Below are 22,132 nucleotides of genomic sequence, written 5' to 3' on the forward strand. Positions count from 1 at the left end.
TCCTTGCCAGTTGCAGATAGTTTTAAATCTGAGGACTCTGGAGAAAGAATAAATGTCAGAGCCCAGAGAGTGTGGAAGCTTGAGGAAGAACAAGGCTGCTCCTGCTCCTTCAGCCCCCTCCCCCCCCTTGCTGCTCCTGGTTGCTGTTGTGAGACAAGAAGTTTCAGGAGATCTCCGGAAACGAGGATTGGACTGGCTCCAAGGAACCTAGTGACCCTGAGCAGCAGGAAGCAGATAAGAGAACTGTGTTTTCTCTCCGACTAACCCTTTCTCTCTCCTACCTGGTGTTGGGATGTTGGAAGGGATTAGAGTGGAGTAGGAAGAAAAAGATAAAATGTAAATAGTAGAGTTTTTAAAAAGCATACCTACAAGGGAAGGAAGGCAAGACAGCAGGAATATGAGGATGCTGGGTCTGCCCGAAAGAAGTAGAGTGATGAAGTTGTTGTTCAGGTAGTTTATCCGGTCTCCAACTAGGCGCCACACAACAGTGCCAGTCACATACATATATGGTGGGTCTTTCCACCTCGGCTACCTGAGTTGCAAACATGTCCAGAGCTTTCTCGCCTGGGTGACTCGAGATGTTGTAATGTGGACAGTCAGTGCTATTAATTACCATGCCCTTGTTTGGCTAGTCTAATATAAAAACACCCAACGTCATAATAATGTCTGGATTCTACATTAAAAGTCTTCTGCCACTATTTGTCTTAAATGTTGCGTATTTGAGTTTACTTATTCCAGTAATCCATTTAAAAAGAACAGATTTCTTTTTTTCAGTAAGTTACAACATATAGAACAGAAGGAAGCCCAACCTTGAAGAGAATGCTTTCTCAACACATTCATTCTCTAAGCTGCTGAGTAGCCAGATGCATGGCATCCATAAAAAGGCTGTCAGTCCAATGCATTGAGAGAGGCATGATCCATGAAGCCTTCCTCATGCAGCCTGCCTCTCAAGATCACAACATTAGGTTCTGAGAACCATAACGAGAGCTCAGCCTCATCAGAGCTATTCTCCTGTGGTGTGGATGCCCTGCAGTTGTTAATTTCGATCAAAACAAAATTTTAATGACTTAAGTACTAAGGTTAACCTTTTAAGACATTCCTGAGGAAGCTTTAATTTTATTTTTAATTGTATTGTTATTTAATTATTTTTCTTTTATTTATTAATTTTTTTAACAATATATTCTGATCACACTTTACCCTTCTTCCCAGATTCCTTCCGGATCTTTCTCACACACCCAACTGACACCGTTTCTTTCTCTCTTTAAAAACAGAGCAGTGAAAAAAGCCTTTAAACAAACAAACAAACAAACAAAAAACCCCCACAAAGGTCACTAAAACAGAAACCAAAATATCCAAGCAAAAGACCAATAAGATGATAACCCAAAACAAAGTAATTTGAGACAAAAATTATATTAAAAAACATTGAGTTTGTTTTGTATTTTTTGTTTTGTTTCTGCTGGGCATGGAGCCTACTCCTAAGTGTGTATAATATACCTAGTGGAGACTCCATTGGAGAAAACTAAGTTTTCCTTTGCTAGTGTTAATTGGAGGTAGGGAGCAGGAGTGGAGTCAGCGTGGGAGCCTGTTTCCATTCTCCCCCTTAGTCCCTGGACCTGGTCCGGCCTTAAGATGGGCCTTAAGATGGCCCTGTGCATGCTGCCACACTTGTGTGAATTCAGTTGTTCAACAGTCCTGTTGTGTCTGAAAGGTACGATTTCCTGGGAGTCACCCATCCCCTTTGGCTCTTACAATCTTTCCATCTCCTCTTCCGCATAGTTCCCTTGGCCCTTGAGGGGAGGGACTTTTAATGGAGAAATCTTATTTAGGACTACGTGTTCGTGTTCTAAAATCTCTTAATCTCTCCATATAACCAAGCTGTGGGTCATCCCATCCACTCCCAGAAGAAGCTTCTCTGATGAAGGCTGAGTGAGACACTGACCTTCTATTGGATGTGTAACTGGTAAAGATCTCTGTGTTCTGTATCCTGCCACTTTGACAAAATGATAGTGTCCTTTGTCATACAGAAGAGGAAGTTTTAGTTTTCATTCATGGTACTGTCTTATACATAGAAGAAGGTAGGGACAAGGGACACTATTACTACCAAGAAAAGCAACTTAGATTTATTTAGCACTTTCTGTGTGTTGGGCAGGAGAGGAAAATAAAATATTCTCTTTATTCTTTTTAGGTTCTATTTCTAGTAATTGAATTGACAGAAGACAGATTAATAGAAGAAAAACAAGCTGAGTTATTTCTCTGGCCAACTCCAGAGTTTTGATCTTTTAATAAGTATTTTAGAGTTAGGGAGCATAGAAAGAGGAACAGCTAAGTTATTCCATGATATATGAGCTGCCTGATGTATCTACACATTTGGAAAAATATATAATAATTGTTAGTCCTTTATTAAGAATTTGTGATACAGCCTGTGAAAGCAACTGCAGTGTTAATTGCAACGTTGTCTTGTTTTATGAACTGACGAAAGTCAAATCTATATTCAATAAAAACAGAAAATGATCTTTCATTGTCATCTTCTAAACAAGAAACAGACTTGTGCTTTACTGGAGATTTTCCTAGGCATTACAGTAGGTTCTATCAGGAAGAATGATTAAGGGTTGTCACTCTCTGATCAAAAAATGCTATACAGTCTCAACCAACTACGTTAACAGATATTCAGATTGGCAGGGATGAAAGCTATTTATATAATTGTTCTTTCTACCTCTCTACATGCTGCACCTACTATCAGAAGAATTAGTTAATATGACGTGGGATGCTTGGGTTGTGTGATTTTTTTTTTTTTATTCAGAAAGACAGTACAGTTAATAGGAGAGTCACATATCTGAAAGTTGAATAGACTGAGAAAAGTAGTTACTAGTCAGGGTTCATATGAAAGGAAAAAAATAGAAAACTTTTTGTTTAAAAATAATTTCCTCCTCTAAAAGATGGGAGGATTGAATGTACAGGGAAAGAGGGAGAAGTAAAGTTTCTTGATTCATGTTCTTGGGAAAAATCTGTCCACTTTGTGAGGTCATCTGCTTCTAGGATCTTGGAACTTGCTGTGAAATCTGAACTATGAGGTCATCTGTAGGTATGGCCTTTCTGTTGCCCCGTTGTAGGTGTGCTGGAGTAGATTTAAGGCTGGCCATGGCTCACATGAATTAAGAAGAGTGTCTTTTGCTATGATGGAGATGCAGATGGTAGACAGGTGTTTATAAGGTTCTTTCCAGCAAGGTAACAGTGCATGCTTTTTATAAACTTCTCGACAGTTACTTGTTTGTGAAAGTGATGAAAATAATTGTCACTCAATGGAGGATACACATTCATCACTTATAATATGTTCCTAGTGTTTTACTTAGTTATTATAACATGCAAGTGGTAGCATCGAATACCCACCCAAGCCCCTTTAAAACACATTTAACTCAGAGTTAAAAGTTTAGAAATATTGATAATCAGAAGGCCTTTCAGAGCTAGCCTGGAAATATTTTTTTTATTTATTCCTCATAATTGAAATACAGAATTTTATAAGGACTAATTGGTATGCTTTTACCTGATAACTGTTATCTGTTTTAACAGATAACTGTTGGGTTTTTCCAGATAGGGTTTCTCTGTGTTTAGCCCTGGCTGACGTTGAACTTGCTCTGTAGACCAGGCTGGCCTCAAAGTCGCAGACATCTTCCAGCCTCTATCCCCCAAGCTTTGGAATTAAAGGTGTGTGCCACCATGCCCCAGCTGTATAACCCATATTTTGTAGTTAAAGATATAAGGAAAAAAATCTAAAATGTAGTCAAGTTATGAAGTCTGAGTAAGCTGACTTTAGCCTCAATCAGACTGTGCCTGTTGGTTCTATCTAGAAAATTGTGTTGTTTAGTGCAGTGCAGACATTACAATGTTAGTTAAGGAATCCAGAGACAGCTAAAAGTTACTTTCTGGTTGTTAAAGAGATTAAGTTGAAGACAATAAGTAACTGGCTTGTGGACAAGCAATTACAGTGACTTTTTTTCTTTAAGTATTCAAATTCAAATGTTTTAGGTTAAAAAAAATGTCTACCAATTGTGTTTATATAACCTGATATATGTCTTTCTCTTTCTTTTTTCTCTCTCTTTATTATACTTATATATGTATATATAAAATCACTTGTACTCAGTATATAAACAAATCAGCATATAACTTTAATGTAATAAGTTGTGTTCATAATTTCTGTCCTTATTTCTTGGTTCATATTTTCCTTTATTATAAGAATTTTCTCTTTTGCCAGACAGAGCATAGAAAGTCTCATTTTTCTGGATTTTACATTTGAATGAGCCATATATTTTGGAATTCCTCTTCTTTGCTAGAGACACATAGGAATCTCCTTTTTCCAAAGGCTTTGTTCCATACCAACTGTAATGGGAGTGGGTTCCACAAAGAGGCCAACGAGAATGTCAAGCCTCCTCACCAGTCGATAGGCACTAAGTAGCTCTTTTTTATCTACTCTCATGTTACATAGTTATCAATGCTTCCATTATACCTATGCAATAAAGTCACCATGAAATCCTGAAAGCACAGAGTTTGGGAGGCCCCAAGTCACAGGATCTCGTGAAGATTCCCAGGGGATCTTTGTCCCGCTTCTCATATCTGATCCTATGTATCCTTCAACTCTTCTGCTCTGTAGCATGTATTATGACAATCTGCTAAACCTGTTTCCTAAAGTTCTGTGTTTAATAACACTTAATAAATCCCAAAGAGAGGGCTGTGGGAAAGTTAACGTATACCCAGTTGATCAAAATTGCCTGCACTTGATGACTGCCTCCTGGTGAAGATGAATTCCACAGTGAGCTGTCAGCTCGCGAGCTCTGTTTCTACGAAGATAGGGTAAGAGTTCCATTGGATTTGTGGATACCGACTTGGTGTCTTTTGTTGAATTCATTGTTTGTTGAAAAAGAGAAACCTCCACATTTTTAAGGTCACAGAAGTCTTCTCTGTTGGGGTGTGGTGTGAGAGCAGTGAGTACCACATTTGTTTCCCTGGTACCGGTGTCCATTCAATTACACCCTTATCGTTTACCCTGCCGCTCTGATACTCCTCACTCTATCCCATCCTATCCTAACTTACCCTCATTCTACTTAGACCTACTTCAGTTATTTTCTTTTTCTTTTACAGCTATGCAACTAAATTTGTGGCAGGTAGATAACTGATAGGTATGGCTTTCAAATTTGAAAAAGTGGTAAGTGTAGGACTATCTAGCACTTTTTTCAATTAATTAATTTTTTATTAATTACAATTTATTAATTTTGTATCCCACCTTTGGCCCCTTCCCTCCTCCCCTCCCAATCCTACCCTTCCTTCCACTTCTCCTCCCATGCCCCTCCCCGAGTCCACTGACAGGGAAAGTGGTCCTCCCCTTCCATCTGACCCTAGCTTATCAGGTCTCATAAGAACTGGTTTCATTGTCTTCCTCTGTGGCCTGGTGAGGCTGCTACTCCCTAACGGGGAGGTGTCAAAGAGCCAGCCACTGAGTTCATGTCAGAGACAGTCCCTGTTCCCCTTCCTAGAAAACCGACTTGGAGACTGAGCTGCCATGGGCTACATCTGTGCAGGCGTTCTAGGTTATTTCCATGCATGGTGCTTGTTGGAGTATCAGTCTCAGAAGAATGGGGAGATGGAAGACCTGGAGGGGACAGGAGCTCCACAAGGAGAGCAACAGAACCAAAATATCTGGACACAGGGTTCTTTTCTGAGAGGGATCTACAAAACTTTCTTAAGTCACTAAGCCTCTAATGGTCTTCTACTTAAACTCCTCCAGAAGTGTTCTCAGGTCAGGGGCTGACTTAGCACTGTTGTGGAAGAGGTCACTTCACAGTTCTGTTGTCTGTCAACATGAGACATATGATCTATGTTGAGGTTAAAACAACAGAAGATTAGCAATCTCTTGTTTTCAAGATTAAGGAAGTTAATTAATGCAGAGCTTCCTTTCTTTTTAATCTCTGGTTTGTACCTCTGACCATTTCATTGCTGTTACACGTCAGTTTGCCATCAGTGAGAATGGCAACACATTCTTGCTTTTGTAGCAGTATTTAAAGATATTCCTATCTTATTTTCAATTAATAAGACTAGAGTCAACCAATATACAGTAGTTTGTTAATTTAACAGTGAGAGGATACCACTGTGAAATTTGGTTCAGTGGTGTTCTAAGGAAACACCTGTTACCTGTGTAAAACAGTGATGAGTACTGTCTCCCACCGTGTTCCCTAGAGGAAAAATAAAAATAAAGTAGAAAGAAAGACAAAGTATTACAAGCTGGGATGGTGATACACAAATAATCCCAGGTATTTGGGACACTGAGGCATGAGATCATGAGTTCCGGGACACCCAGAGAAATTTGACAATACCATGACCCAATAAATAAGTCAACAAACAAACAGCAAACAAACAAGTTGATGGGGATTTAGTAGATGAGTATTTGCCTAGCATATGAAAGGCCTTAAGTTCAACTTCCAGTATCGCCATTCATGTACACACACATACAAGAATTACAAAAATGGATTTTTTTTTCAAATTATGTGACAGGTTTTCAAAATTTGGCAGATCATGACAGAGTCATTTTTCACAACCAAGAAATACAAGTTTATATTACATTTAAATTTTATTTATTATTTATTACAATTTATTCACTTTGTGTCTCAGCTATAGCCCCCCTTCCTCATCTCTTCCCTGTCCCACCCACCCTCCCTCTACTCCCCCTATACCCTTCTCCTAGACCACTGAAAGGGGCAGTCCTCCTCCCCTACTATCTGACCCTAGCCTATAGGGTCTCTTTCAGAACTGGCTGCATTGTCTTCCTCTGTGGCCTGGCAAGGAGCCCTGCAGAGACGGATGGTCCAACTAAGGACCATGCGTGGAAATTTGTGTTACTTTAATTGGTATTTTCTAAAGTATTGATAGATATAGCATCCTATATAACTGGAAATGAAGTAAGAAAAAGTTACATTCAGTTCTCTGTGGGATCAGGAAAGATTTTAAAAGATTAAGTGTTGACTGATACAGAATTTATATGAAACACAAGTGAAAAAAAATCTTACTGCTTTAAATACTTTAAATAACTTCTCTCTTTTGAAATGGATTTAAACTCCTTGAATGAAATTAGACTTGGTAAAGCTCTCATTCCAGCTACAGTGAATTCTGCATTTGTCTCTTTTCCAGTTCTGGATGATTTAACTTGCTGCTAAATATTCTTAAAACGTGATGCAAGAGGAATAATCTTCAGTGTAAAGCAGTAACCACACTTTCATCTCCCGCAGTGACCTCATGTCACAAACTTTCTCATCTTTTGCACCAAACACTGGACAGGCAAAAGTGTGCAAGAAGAAATAAGTATTTACACAGTAATTGCTGTCTGTGATGGGAGGGTTGCTATTTAAGCACCTCTTTTTGGGGAGCTTTGTTGATTCTGGGGGAGCATTCCAGACAGTGTTAATCTTCCTTCTGATTCCATGTTCTTTGACTGTGGATTATAGAGCAGCACCCATTATAAAAGATGCCCCTTTCCTTTGGGTCTGGAATGCCCCAACGGAGCCTTGTGTTGGAAACTTTAGTAACTCCATAGATCTGAGCCTCTTCCCATTAATCGGAAGCCCCCGGAAAACTGCCATAGGGCAGCCTGCCACACTATTTTATGTTGATCGACTTGGCTTCTATCCTCACATAGATCCAAAGCAAGTAGAACATCATGGAGGAATACCTCAGTTGGGGAATTTGCAAGATCACTTGGCCAAAGCCAAGACTGACATAGAATACTATATTCCGGCAGACAAAGTGGGCTTAGCTATCATTGACTGGGAAGAATGGAGGCCCACGTGGATGAGAAACTGGAAACCCAAGGATAACTATAGGAACAAGTCTATTGACTTGGTCCTGAAAAATAATCCAGGACTTAGTTACGCAGAGGCCACCCAGAAAGCCATAGTAGAATTTGAAACGGCAGGCAGGAACTTCATGGAACAGACAATAAAACTGGGGAAATCAGTTCGGCCAAAACACTTATGGGGCTATTATCTTTTTCCTGATTGTTATAACAATAAATTTCAAGACCCCGCATATGATGGGCGTTGTCCTAAAGTGGAAGAGCAAAGAAACAATGATCTTGGCTGGTTGTGGAAAGAAAGCACTGGCCTTTACCCATCTGTCTACTTGAAGAAAGACTTGAAGTCGAATCGACAAGCTACTCTCTATGTCCGCTTCCGAGTTGTGGAATCTATCAGAGTGTCCAAAGTCCGGAATGAAACGGATCCGGTCCCAGTTTTTGTTTATGTTCGTCTTGTTTTTACTGATCACGTTAATGAATTTCTTATGGAGGTAAATAAATGATTTTTGGCATCTTTGACCTAGGATTCATAAATAGTATTTCCTGGAAATTAATGTTGTTTTTAAAGAAATGTGATTCAGCATTATTCATCACGTAAGAATATACATAGGGCTAATTCTAGTTTCTCCAAAAGAGATAGAATTACTGCCTTTTTAGTGCTTATTGTAATCATATGACCTGTTAGCACCCACAGAGAATCATAAAATATGACAATATTTTAACTGTTTTATATTATTTTGTAAACATTGCCAGCAGAAGTAGTAGCCTCTTTTTAAGTAATAAAGAAATACCTGAATAAAGATTTAAAGAGTGTAAAAATATTTAAAGTGTTATTGTTTGGTCAGCATGCTTAGTTTGATGATACTGTCCTGTGTAAATGCTTCCTTTTATTACTCCCTGCTAACTCTTCCTATCACCTTTGCCAGGAAGACCTTGTGAATACACTTGGTGAAATTGTTGCTCTGGGTCCTGCTGGAATTATAATATGGGATGCTATGACTTTGATACAACGTGCGGTAGGTTGAACTGGCAGGAAGTAGAACAAAAATAATTTTATCATTAATGTTTTTGGACATGGTATTAAGTACTCTGTTAAATGCTGTTAATTACTACGCTTGGCAAGCAGTAGACACTCACTATTTGCTGAACCAAGTTGTGTTGCATCTTTTATTATGAAGTGGGAAATATACTTGTCTTCCAGAGAGCAATCAGATATTCAGTGAGATTAACTGAAGTTCTCTAGGCTCCATGGTCTGTAAGAAGCAAAACTAGGACTTTAGCTTCAGTTTTCTGATATATTTAGTATCAGACAGCAGGTACCTATGATTTATTTATTTCCCCATATCAAGTATTTGTCCCCATTTCCACAATGCTCTTGAATAAAAGTTTGTGCATATATATATGTACTTGCATATATTATGTATGTATATTATATCTGAATATAAACATTGCTATCATGTAGCTGCATGTGCTATGAAGATTAAGAGAGAAGCTCATGGTGCAGGAATCCTGTCCTGCTATAGCAGAAAACAGAATTTATACTCTCAGGCCAGGAGAGGTCTGAGTAGTGTGACACTTGTCTTTTGTCTTTTAATGAAGATATTAGCCTTTAGACAGAATAGCAAAACGGTTCATTTAAAATATATAAAACATATTTCATGGCCCTCTGACCCTCCCTGCCTATTCTTTTTTAAAAAGATTTATTTATTCATTATGTGTACAGTGTTCTGCCTGCATGTACACCTGCAAGCCAGAAGAGGGCACCAGATCTCATTATAGATGGTTGTGAGCCACCGTGTGGTTGGTGAGAATTGAACTCAAGGCCTCTGGAAGAACAGCCAGTGCTCTTAACCTCTGAGCCATCTCTCCAGCCCCCTCCCTGCCTATTTTACATGATTTTATTATTGATAGTTTGATCATCAATAGGAAGCAAGTGACAGAAAAAAACAAGTCAGAGAACGGTATACATCTCCTGGTTAAATTGTTCATTGCAGAAAATTATCCTAAAATTATAATCTTCCAAAGTATATTTCCAGCTCTTGCTGTTCTTGAAAAGTACAAATACTTTTCTCAGGGATATTAATTTGCTGATGGGTCCATTTGTGATTTCTGTATGCTATCTTTTTTTTTTTTTAAATAAATGAATTGAGAACTCTGCCCTTGTTCTGAGGAAGAATTAATCAGGTGTTCACAATGAGTAAGATGAGGGACACATTATTTAGCTGTCACATTTGTTTTAATGTAATTTTAGTCTTGACTGTGTAATTGTTTAACCATCCCTCCCAAAGATCTGCAGTCTGATCCATTCAGAGATAGACTTCACATGTCACTATTTTAGTGATGGTCTTGACATTGTCCCCTATCGACCCTTTCTACACATTCTGCTTCTTTTCTGATTCATGATCATTTTTAGTTTTATCATTAACCCTCTTTTTTGTGTATCATTTGTAATCAGTGTTGTTATAGATCACTTGTCTTTGTTTGTTTGTTTTTGTGTTTTTTAAGACAGACTTTCAATAGCCTTGGCTGTCTTGGATTTGCTGTGTAGACTTGGCTGGCCTCAAACTCACAGAGATATGCTTGCTTCTGCCTCCCTGAGTGCTGGGATTACAGGTCTGCGCCACTGTGCTTGGCTTTATAGATCACTTGTTACATTTCCTCAGATTTACTGAGAAAATGATAAATGCAACCATAATTGTGTGTGTGGAGAAATAGGGGCAAGATATCATCTTTTTTATTTATTCTCTATCTTACCTCTAGAGAGAGAGAGTTGTACAGAACCTTGAATTTAGTGGTCTAGCTAGACTGTCTGGCCAGCAAGCCCTAGGATTCTCTCATTCCTTCCTCCATGAAGGACTTAAATGAAAATAACACTATACCTGCCTTTTTGAAGTAGGCATATGGGTCAAATTCAGATAATTATGTTTGCACAGAAAACATTTTACAGACTAAGCCTTTTCCCTCGTCCATTCCTACCCCATTTCTCTGATAACTGGTTTTATTTTATAAAAACTTGTCATGTCAGCCATTTTCTGCCACTCCACTTTCTGACAGCCACTGGTGTAAAGACAGCTCTATCAGTTCCACTTTATGAACTCTTTAATATTCAGGAATTTGTGAGTCATTTGTAAAATACAGTCATTATTCAATTAAAGAATAGAAAGATGCAATAGGATAAATTATGTTAAAACCCAAAATAACTAATGCTCCAAATATGCCAGCTATTTTACTTCATGTGCTCCCAAATGCCACGAGATTGCATATGTCGGTTGTATCCGTCTGGGTGGGACACTCTAGAATGGATGCTCTCACTTTACATGCTTGTGCTATACAACCGTGGTGTGCTCAGTTCCCAGCTCTGCGTTGAGTGTTAGTGATTGGTAATGTGAAGTTGGCCATTGTGGGCGTCATACAGGATTTCTTAGTGCAAATCATTTCATAGTGTGATCTAAAACAATCATCAGCGCATCCTAATTTCTCTAGTCTGCCTTTTGTTTAACCCTTTTCTTCGTCTTCATCTGGCTGGTTGTTGACGGAGGGTCATTTCTCTCTTGTTGAGATCTTGGGCTTCTTAAGGTCCTATAACTTTTCTTCTGTCCTCCAGTTGGTAGTAGTGATTAATTTTGTTTTTATGTTTTTAGTTTGGGGATTATGCCATAATTATATTTCTACCTTCCCTTTCCTCCCTGTAACCTCCCCAAATATCCCTCCCCATTCTCCTTCAAATCAATGACCTATTTTTTCATTAATTGTCTGTACTTGTATGTATGTTTTCAGAGTCCCATGTAGTATATGTTGGTTGGCCATAACTTTGCTATATAGCTGAGGATGACCTTGAACTAATGATCCTTTGGATTCTCTTGGGATTGCTGGAGGTGTAACTCTTCTCTCTTCTCTCTCTCTCTCTCTCTCTCTCTCTCTCTCTCTCTATATATATATATATATATATATATATACACACACACACACACACAGTTTTATATCACTGCCTCTGCCAACATTACTTATTAACAAAGTTAGTAAGTTTCTACACTTACAAGGTCTTGTTTAATTATATTGAATACCCTTAGATAACTCAGGATAATTTTCCCCTGTCAACTAACATGTCTAAATCATATCTACAGTCTTCTCCACTATAAACTCACATAGTAGCAGGCTCTGAGGACTAGAGAGCAGATACCTTTGCTAGATAATTACTGACTCAACAATAGAGAATGCCAACATAAGGAAATTAAAAAGTGTAGAGTCAAGTCAGAACTGCCAGGATTCCAGTCTTTTTTTTTTTATGCCAACGTATTACCACAGGCAGCCCATTCAGTATAACCATTGACCATGAAAGACCATGACTGTCTTCAATTTATTTTAAAGGACAATGTCCAAGTTTTAAAATACAGCACTGTTAAGATGGATCATTTCTGCTCCTCATCACTATAGTCTAGAATTTTTTCAAAGAACTGCCATTATATGCATGTTTGATTATGTATCATTTGAGCCATCAGTTTTGACACTATTTTAATGATCTTTAAACTCATCTGACAAATGGAGTTCTTGTTACATTTTCAAGTGATTTATTGAGAGTTAACTGAAGAAATGGTAGATCCTATACCCATTTATCATTTATCTTCACAATAACCCTATGAGGCAGGCTTTAAAATCATCCCTAATTTACAAGTGATGAAACTGAAGTATAACCTAATGAACCATTTTTTATGTGATCCTGATAGTAAATTAGTATTTAGAAAGGTTGAGATATCCCAGGTTCACAGGCATTGTCATTGATGAAGATGGTACTCCTATCAGGTAGGTTAACCTAAAATCCCATTGTCTAAAGGTTACAACATTCCATTCTCTTGACTTACTTATGAATTATAGGGGAAAATGAAGGCTAGGATAAATTAAGATCAGCTAAACAATTCTCTAGTGACCTGATAAACTTACATGTTACACAAATATTTGGAATAACCTTGCTTGTTAAAGTGAAAAAGTATTTCCTACCACTTGCTAGGTCTGATGTTTCATTCTTCCTTGAGTTCATATTATAGTGTATCTATTCCCTTAGGAACTTTTGCCTTGTTATACTGACTGTCTTATTATTTTTACAGCCAGGTTGCCCAGTCCTACATAAATACATGGAGACAGTCCTGAATCCATACATAATCAACACCACCCTAGCAGCCAAAATGTGCAGCCAAACACTTTGTGAGGATAAAGGCGTGTGTACAAGAAAAAATGAAAGCTCAGATATGTATCTTCACTTGAACCCAAATCATTTCAATATTAAATTAATGGAAGACGGAAAGTTGGGAGTGAAGGGTAGTCCCAGGGTTGGAGACCTGGAATATTTTCTTGAACATTTTAAATGCAGCTGTTTTACCAACATGAATTGTGAGGAGAATCCTCATATAGACAACGTGCTAGAAGTTAAAGTGTGCACAGGTGATAACGTTTGCATAGAAGGCCAAGTAGAGCCGGACCCAGCCTTCTCCCTCCTACCTGGCAAAAGCCTTCTTGTCATAACAGTACTCACTTATATACTGCTTCATATGCCACAAGATTCTTTTTTTCTCCGGGAAACATGCTAGTTGCTCCTTAGTTCTCTCTACCTGCAGAATTTTGCTGTATTTTCTCTTACAGGCCTCAGTAATTTGGGGTTATGAAGATGGGATTCTATTTTGCAAAAGTAACTATATTTTAATAATCAAGATCCTATTTTTGAATTTCAAATATAAATTATGTGTTCTTCTACCAATGACTGACTGCAAGCAAGGCTACCGCTCTTAGAGTTTAGTTTTTGGTTTAAAGAGAATGGAGACTCAATAAAATAAAATTACTGAAAATTAATGTATTTTAGTAGTCTGTCATTGCTTTAAAATTATAAAAAAGAGGAAAATTCCTGTTCTTTAAAGTGAAATGTCTCAAGTATGCTCCTCTGTCCATTTATAGAACTATGGTTTTCAGTTGTTGAAATATTTTTAATTTTTATTTTTTTCCTCAAAATTTATTCTTTATATATTCCAATTGAAGACCCCTCTCTCAACTTCCCCAGTCCCACCCTTTCTCCCTCTTCCCCTCATCCTCTTCCCCTAGTCCACTGAAATGGGGAATTCTCTACTATTGCCCTCTGCCCATAGCTTGTTAAGTCTCATCAGGACTGCCTGGATCCTCTTCCTTTGTGGCCTGGCAAGGCTACATCATCAGGGGTGAATGATCAGAGAGCAGTCAACCGAGTCCATGATAGAGGCAGCCCCTGTTCCCCTCTCTCAGAGATCCACATGGAGACTGAGCTGCCAATCGGCCACATCTGAGCTGGGGATCTAGATAGCATCTTCAACAAATGATGCTGTTCTAACTGGATGTCTACATGTAGAAAAAAAATGCATATAGACCCATATCTATCACTATGCACAAATTTAAATTCCAAGTGCATCAAAGACCTCAACATAAAACAAGACACTCCAAATCTGTTGAAAAAGTGGGGAAGAACCTGGAACTCTTTGGCACATGAGACAATTTCCTGAACAGAACACCAACACCTCAGACTCTAAGATCTACAATTGTCAAAATTTTTATATCTATTTTACAGAAAGCTCAACTTTAAGATGATAACTCTATTCTTGTATATGATTTGTTTTCAGACTTTACTTTTATAAAGTACTCTAATTTTCTTTTCATTTCCTGATTATCAACTTTAATTTGTGTACCTGAAATTGCTTAGTTCATCAATCATTTGCCTGCTTTATCTGGTATTTATGAACTGTCATCACTCAGATCTGCTGGGAAGATACCAGTGAATTGACTGACAAATATTTGTTCCAGTTAATGACTGCAATAATAGTAAATGGGAAGTGTTCCCTAACCAACGGGACTTTCTCCAATTCTGCAGTCCCTGTCATCCGATAGCAGAAATATCTAGTAGCTAAAATGACACCTCACGTCTTATCAGCTTCAAACACTAATTCAGTATTACTGAGTCCATGTGAAGTACGGTACTCTTGATGTCAGTGAGTTTATTATACATTTGGAAATAAATGAATGTTGAAAAGACAACATAGTAGGTTTTCCATGCTATAACAAGTTTAAAGTACTCTGATACGCAAAGACAAATTTGGTATTGTTGGAGATTCCTGAAGGAGGTAATGTCAGAATCATTTTAAAATGTTAATAGTTATGAGGCCAGAGATAAAGAACCTCAAAGAGGGGAGGAATGGAATGTACTGTTAATTGTGCTATAAAGCAAAAACAAAAAAAATACCTTTTGTGACCCACACTGAGAATTTTGGACTTTACAGTGAAGACATTCCTCTTCTTTAATTGTGCTATATTTATTCAAACTCACACACAAAAACACTATATATCTATTTTTACTACCCACTACTGTCCACAAGGACATGAATATAATCTATTTATTAAACTGTATCTATATTGTGACAAACAGTTTCCAGGACTTCACACTAGCCTGTTGAATATTTATTGACTGAATAAATGCTGATGGGGATTTAGCACAAAATTTTGAATTTGGGATTGGTTATGGTCAATTTATATGATCCATGCAGGTCCAGTGCTCGCCATTTCAGTTTCTGTGAGTCCGCGTGAACCCTGCTTAGTTGATTCAATGGCAATGTCCCATGATGTCCACATCTAACTCCTACGGTCATTCCTTGCTCCCCTTAGTAAGACTCTTTCATCTCTGAGGGAAGGCACCTGAGGGAGACTTCTAATTTAGACTTTCTTCCCACATAATGTCTGGCTGTGGGTCTTTGTACCTGCTTCCCTCTGCTGCCAGAGGAAGCCTCTCTGGTGATGACCGGACAAGGGACCTACGAATATAACAGAATACCATTAAGAATCAGTTCATCATCATCATCATCATCGTTATTATTATTTATTTGCTAGTTGTGTTTGGTTCTACCACATGTCTCAAGGCTATCCAGTCTCCAGTTCCTGGTGAGGTTCCCCCCCCCCCCATGGAGGGCATGGGCTCCCTCTCATAGTGTGGGCTTCAAGTTAAATCAAACATTGTTTGACCACTCCTACATATGGCTTCTTTGCCTCAGCACATCTTGCAGGCAAAACAGATTGTAGACCGAGGTTTTTGTGGCTGGTTTGGTATACAGGTTTCTTTTTCTCTGCCCTGTAGAGTACCGTCTCATACCAAAGAGACTGGAATGCAGGGGTGAAGGCTCCTTGCCTGCTTCCACTTGACCTCTGTACATTGAATGAGCTGGCTGAAAGTTGTCCTTGGTAATGGGACACCACTGTAAGTTTTCAGGGGGTGACCTTCCAACCTATCGTCAGCCTAGATTGTTTAGGGCTCTCCATGGGAATTCCTTGGCCAACAACTCAAATGAATATAACCCAGTCCCACCACCGGAAGCCTACTGAAGGAGGCCAGTTCAGACTTCATACCCTCGATTGCTAGGAGTTTTCACTAGGGTCACCTTCACGGGTTCCAGGAAATTTTCACCGCACTAGGTCCCCCTCAGACCTCCTGCCAAATATCCCCCAGTTCCTGATGTCTCTTCTTCCATCCTTCCCACCTGACCCTCCTACTCCTGTCCCATCTATGTTTTTTTCTAGTTCCATCAAAATTTTCAAATTTCATGAGATAAAAGGTAATTTTTTTAATAGCTGGATAATACCCCATTGTGTAAGTACCACATTTTCTTTATCCATTATTTAGTTATGGAACATTCATGTTGTTTCTTTTTTTCTGGTTATACTGAATAAATCTGTTATGAACATAGTTGAAGAAGAATCCTTGTTGTATGGTAAAGCATCCTTTGGGTATACATACGCCCAGGATTGGTATAGCTGGGTTTAATGGTAGATCTACTCCAAGTTTTCTGAGAACCTGCCAAATTGATTGCCAAAATGGTTGTAAAATTGAATTTCTACCAGAAATGGAGGAGTGTTCCCCTTGCTCCCCATTCTTACCAGCATGAGCTGTCACTTAAGATATTGATCTTAGCCATTCTGATTGATATAAGATGGAATCTCAGAGTCCTTTTGATTTGAATTTCCCCAATGGTTAAGAGTGTCAAACCTTTCTTACAGTGTTTCTCAGCCATTAGAAATTTCTGTAGAGAGAATTCTGTTTAGATATGTACCCCATATTTTAATTGGGTTATTTCGTTCATCGATGTCTAGTTTCTTGGTTCTTTATACATTTGGATATCAGCCTTCTATCGATGTGAGGTTGATGAGAAGATTTTCCAATTCTTGTAGGCTGCCTTTTGTCCTTTTGATGTGTTCTTTACAGAAGATTTCCAGTTTTATGAGGTCCCCATTTATAAATTGTTGAATTTAGTACATGCATGATTGGTATTCTGCTCAGGAAGTTGTCTCCTGTACCAATGCATTCAAGGCTCTTACCTACTTTCTCTTCTATCAGTTTTAGTGTATTTGGTTTTATGTTGAGGTATTTGATTCACTTGGAATTGAGTTTCGTGAAGGGAGATAGATATGGATTTATTTTCGTTCTTCTACATACTGACATCCAGTTGGACCAGCACAATTTGTTAAGATTAATTTGTTTCTCCATTGTATGATTTTGGACTTTTGGTCAAAAGTCAAGTGTCCATAGGTGTGTGAATTTACTTCTGGGTCTTTGATTCAATTTTGTTGATTAACCTGTTTTTATGCAACTACCATGAATTTTTTATTACTGTTTCTCTGTAGTAAAACTTGAAATCAGAGATGGTGATGCTTCCAGAAGTTCTTCTATTGTACAGGATTATTTTAGCTATCCTGGATTTTTGTTTTTCCATATGAAGTTGAGTATTGTTCTTTCAGGTCTGTAATTATGTTGGAATTTTGATGAGAATTAGATTGAATTTGTAGATTGCTTTTGTTAAGATTGCCATTTTTAAGTTGTTAATCTTATGATCCATGAGCAGGGGAGATCTTTTCATCTTCTGATATCTTCTCCAATTTCTTTCTTCAAAGACTTAAAGTTCTTGTTATACAAGTCTTCTATTTGCTTGCTTGGAGTTACTGCAAAATATTTGATATTATTTGTGGCTATTGTGAAAGGTGCTGTTTCCTTGATTTCTTTTTCAGCCCGTTTACCATTTGTATAGAAGAGAGATACTGATTTTTTTTTTCCAGTTAATTTTGGGTCCAGTCACTTTGCTGAAGAAGTTACCTGGTAGAATTTTTGAGGTCACTTATGTATGTACTATCATATTAACTGCAAATAATGATACTTAGATTTATTTCCAGTTTGTATACCCTTGATCACTTTCAATCATACCTGCTCATGCTAGAGCTTCTAATACAAAATTGAGTAGATTATGAAGAGAATGGACAAAGTTGTCTTGTTCCTAATTTTAATGGAATTGCTTTGAGTTTATCTCATGTTGAGTTTAATTTCATGTTGGCTCTAGGCTTGCTGTAAATTGCCTCTATTATGTTTAGGTAAGATTTTTGCCTCTTTAATATCTTCAGTGCTTTCATTATTACAGGTGTTGGATTTTGTTCTTAAACTTTTAAACATCAAAATCCTTTCATATTTTACCTTATATGTCCTCTGTATAAATAAATTGATGCTACCTAAAATTAATATAATACAGAGGAGAAGCCAAATGTCTTCTTTCTTCTGTCTACCAGGGATAATTCCTGGTTTGGTTTTATATGCATACTTAGAGATATTTTTAAGAATATGATGCATAGATTTATGATATATTCAGCTATTCTGAATAGATCAGAACAACAGTCTATGTAAGCACCACTCTCTAGACACCCCCTTTCCCAATGCAAGTTTATATTTACATTATAGTATATTTTGTTTTTTTTTTATTTTATTTATTTATTTATTTATTTATTTATTTATTTTATCAGTTACATTTTATTAACTCTGTATCTCAGCCGTGTCCCGATCCCTCATTCCCTCCCAGTCCCTCCCTCCCTCCCTCATCTCCACCGTGCCCCTTTCCAAGTCCACTGATAGGGGGGACCTCCTCCCCATTCATCTGATCCTGTTTTATCAGGTATCTTCAGGACTGGCTGCAAAGCCCTCCTCTGTGGCCTAACAGGACTGCTCCTCCCTTCGGGGGTGGGGAGACCAAAGAGCCAGTCATTGAGTTCCTGTTAGAAATAGTCCCTGTTCCCCTCACTTTGGGAAACCAATTGGTTACTGAGCTACCACAGGCTACATCTGAGTGGAGGTTCTAGGTTATATCCATACATGGTCCTTGGTTGAATGTCAGTCTCAGAAAAGACCCTGTGCCCAGATATATTTGGTCCTTAAAGACAAACATGGGATATACTCACTTATATAGACCTATAAGATATGATAAACATAATGAAATCTATACACCTAAAAAAGATAATCAATTGAGCGGACATGGGGTAAGATGATCAATCCTCATTTAGAAAGACAGATGGGATGTGCATTGAATGTATGACAGGAGTCTACTGAGCGCATCTGAAAGACTCTAACTAGCAGTGTTTTCAAAGCAAAGACTCATGACCAAACCTTTGGCAGAGTACAGGGAATCATAAAAAAGAAGGGGAGTTAGTATGATGGGGAAAGGATAGAAGCTCCACAAGGACTATAGTATATTTTGTAATGCCCACATCATCCTCTAGTGTAGTACTATACAAAAATTAAAAAAGTCCAATTGTTGGAAATGTTATTTTCCGGAGATATTTTTTTCTGAGCCAAAAGCTTGTAGTTAGTACTGTGGGTATGTGTATCTTGGCAGACAGTGCATGCGTGATTAAATAGAAATACTGATGCTGACGGTGTATCCATATGACTTTCAGAAGATACCAGTGAACTAACTTTCAAACATTTCGTCCCATTTAATAGAAAATGAAAAGTATTACATCGCCAACGGGGCTCTCTCAAATTTTGCAGTTCCTGTTGCTTGATAGCAGAAATGTCAGTATTCGTATGGTAGCTGAAATGAAAAAAGAACAACCTCACATGTCATCTCAACTTTTTTCTAAATATCTATGCCAACACAAATGTATATATCATATTAACTGCAGCTTTGGACACAGAAAAATCCATTAATAAAAGTTTTAAAATTAGTCAGAAATCTAAATATTTGTAGGAATCCCTGTCCTCAGTAGCAGGAGTCAAGGAGAGAGCCAGTCAATCCTAGTCCAGCCATTGGTAGGCTGTTTACTTTGGGGGAGGGGACTGGTAATTCCTCTTCTCGGTTTCATCAACCACAAAAGATCAGGTGTTGACTAGATGGGAGATCAGCCAAAGTCAGCTGGTACACTAGGCACGCAAAGGGAGTCGCCTATAACAGCAGCAGTTTAGAAGACTCCGTCAGCTTCCTTTTTTTTAATTTTTATTTTTTTATAATAATTACAGTTTATTCACTTTGTATCCCAGCTGTAGCCCTTCACTATTTTCCTCCCAATTCCGCCCTCCCTTCCTCATCTCCTGCCATGCCCCTCTCCATGTCCACTGATAGGTGAGGTCCTCCTTCCCTTCCATCTGACCCTAGCCTATAAGGTCTCATCAGGACTAGCTGCATTATTTTTCTTTGTGTCCTGGCAAGGCTCCTCCCCATCAGGGAGAGGTGGTCAAAGAGCCAGCCACTGAGTTCATGTCAGAGACAGTCCCTGTTCCCTTTATTAGAAAACCCACTTGGAAACTGAGCTGCCATGGGCTACTTCTATGCAGGGGTTCTAGGTTATATCCATGAATGGTCCTTGGTTGGAGTATCAGTCACAGAAAATACCCCTGTACCCAGATTTTTGGTTCTGTTGCTCTCCTTGTAGAGCGTCTGTCCCCTCCAAGTCTTACTATATCCCCCTTTTTTTTATAAGGTTCCCTGTACTCTGCCCAAAGTTTGGTTATGAGCCTCAGCATCTGATTTGATACACTGCTGGGTAGAGTCTTTCAGAGGCCTTCCCTGTCCTGTTTCCTCCTCCTTCCAATGTCCACCCTGTTTGCCTTTCTGAGTGAGGATTGATCATGTTACCGAGGGTCCTCCTTTTTGCTTAACTTCTTTAGGTGTACAGATTTTAGTATGTTTATTCTATATTAAATGTCTAATAGCCACTTAAAAGTGAGTATATGCCATGTATGTCTTTCTGTTTCTGGGATACCTCACTCAGGATGATTTTTTCTAGATCCTATCATTTGCCTGCAAATTTCATGATTTCCTTGTTTTTAATTGCTGAGTGGTATTCCATTATGTAAATGTACCACAATTTCTGTATCCATTCCTCCATTGAGGGACATCTGTGTTGTTTCCAGCTTCTGGCTATTATAAATAAAGCTGCTACAAACATGGTTGAGCAAATGTCCTTGTGTACTTGAGTGTATTATGGATATATTCCTAGGAGTGTTATAGCTGGATCTTGAAGAAGCACTATTCCTAGTTGTCTGAGAAAGTGCCAGATTGATTTCCAAAGTGGTTGTACCAGTTTACATTCCCACCAGCAATAGAGGAGGGTTCCCTTCTCCACATCCTCTCCAGCATGTATTGTCACTTGTGATTTTGTTTTTTTGTTTTTTTTCCATAATTTTATTTTTCTCATTAGTTACATTTTGTTAATTCTGTATCCCAGCTATATCTCTCATTCCCTCCCCAATCCCACCCTCCCTCCCTCATCTCCTCCCTGCCCCTTTCCAAGTCCACTAATAGGGGAGGACCTCCTCCCCTTTCATATGACTCGCTTTTGTCAAGTATTTTCCAGACTGGCTGCAAAGTCCTCCTCTGTGGCCTAACAGTACTGCTCCTCCCTTGGGAGGTGGTCAAGAGCTAGTCATTGAGTTCATGTTAGAAATAGTCCTTGTTCCCCTTACTATGGGAAACCAATTGATTACTGAGCTATCACGGGTCACATCCGAGCAGAGGTTCTAGGTTTTATCCTCTCATGGAGTTTGGTTGAGTGTCCATCTCAGAAAAGACCCTGTGCCCAGATACATTTGGTCCTTGTGGAGCTCCTATCCTTTCCACATCAAACTCCCCTTCTTTCATATGATTCCCTGCACTCTGCCAAAGGTTTGGTTGTGAGTCTTAGTATCTATTTTGGAGCACTGCTAGGTAGAGTCTTTCAGATGCTTTCTGCGGTAGACTCCTGTCATACGTTCAATGCATATCCCATTTGTCTTTTTTTTTTTGCTTGCACAGATAATTTTATTTTCATGAGAGAGTATCTTTTTACAGAAAAGTATTGTCATGTGATCTAATCACTTCTGCTCTTTTAGGAATTCCCTCTTTATACCTTCCCATCAATTAACAAGTTCAGTTTTGTTTTACAGAAGTTACAATACAAAAGGCCATGGATGCTGATATTCTGTCTGTGCCGCTGACTCACGGCAGAAGC

At 38.5% G+C, this 22,132-nt stretch overlaps 1 protein-coding gene across 2 annotated transcripts; it reads left to right on the forward strand.

Annotated features, from left to right (window-relative positions):
• The first annotated feature begins 1,840 nt into the window (after positions 1 to 1,840).
• On the forward strand, positions 1,841 to 13,630 carry LOC110549540 (hyaluronidase PH-20). 2 transcript variants are annotated; one of them, XM_021638768.2, is made up of 4 exons: positions 1,841 to 1,960; positions 7,174 to 8,325; positions 8,761 to 8,850; positions 12,937 to 13,630. In XM_021638768.2, the coding sequence occupies exons 2-4, from the start codon at positions 7,372 to 7,374 to the stop codon at positions 13,414 to 13,416; spliced, it is 1,524 nt and encodes a 507-aa protein (XP_021494443.1). In that variant the 5' UTR covers positions 1,841 to 1,960; positions 7,174 to 7,371; the 3' UTR covers positions 13,417 to 13,630. The 2 variants fall into 2 exon arrangements, with proteins under 2 accessions (XP_021494443.1, XP_021494444.1); XM_021638769.2 differs by lacking the exon at positions 1,841 to 1,960 and adding an exon at positions 4,470 to 4,845.
• The last annotated feature ends 8,502 nt before the right edge of the window (positions 13,631 to 22,132 follow it).

The sequence above is a fragment of the Meriones unguiculatus genome, chromosome 21 (genome assembly GCF_030254825.1).
Source record: "Meriones unguiculatus strain TT.TT164.6M chromosome 21, Bangor_MerUng_6.1, whole genome shotgun sequence".
Taxonomy (NCBI): Eukaryota; Metazoa; Chordata; class Mammalia; order Rodentia; family Muridae; genus Meriones; species Meriones unguiculatus.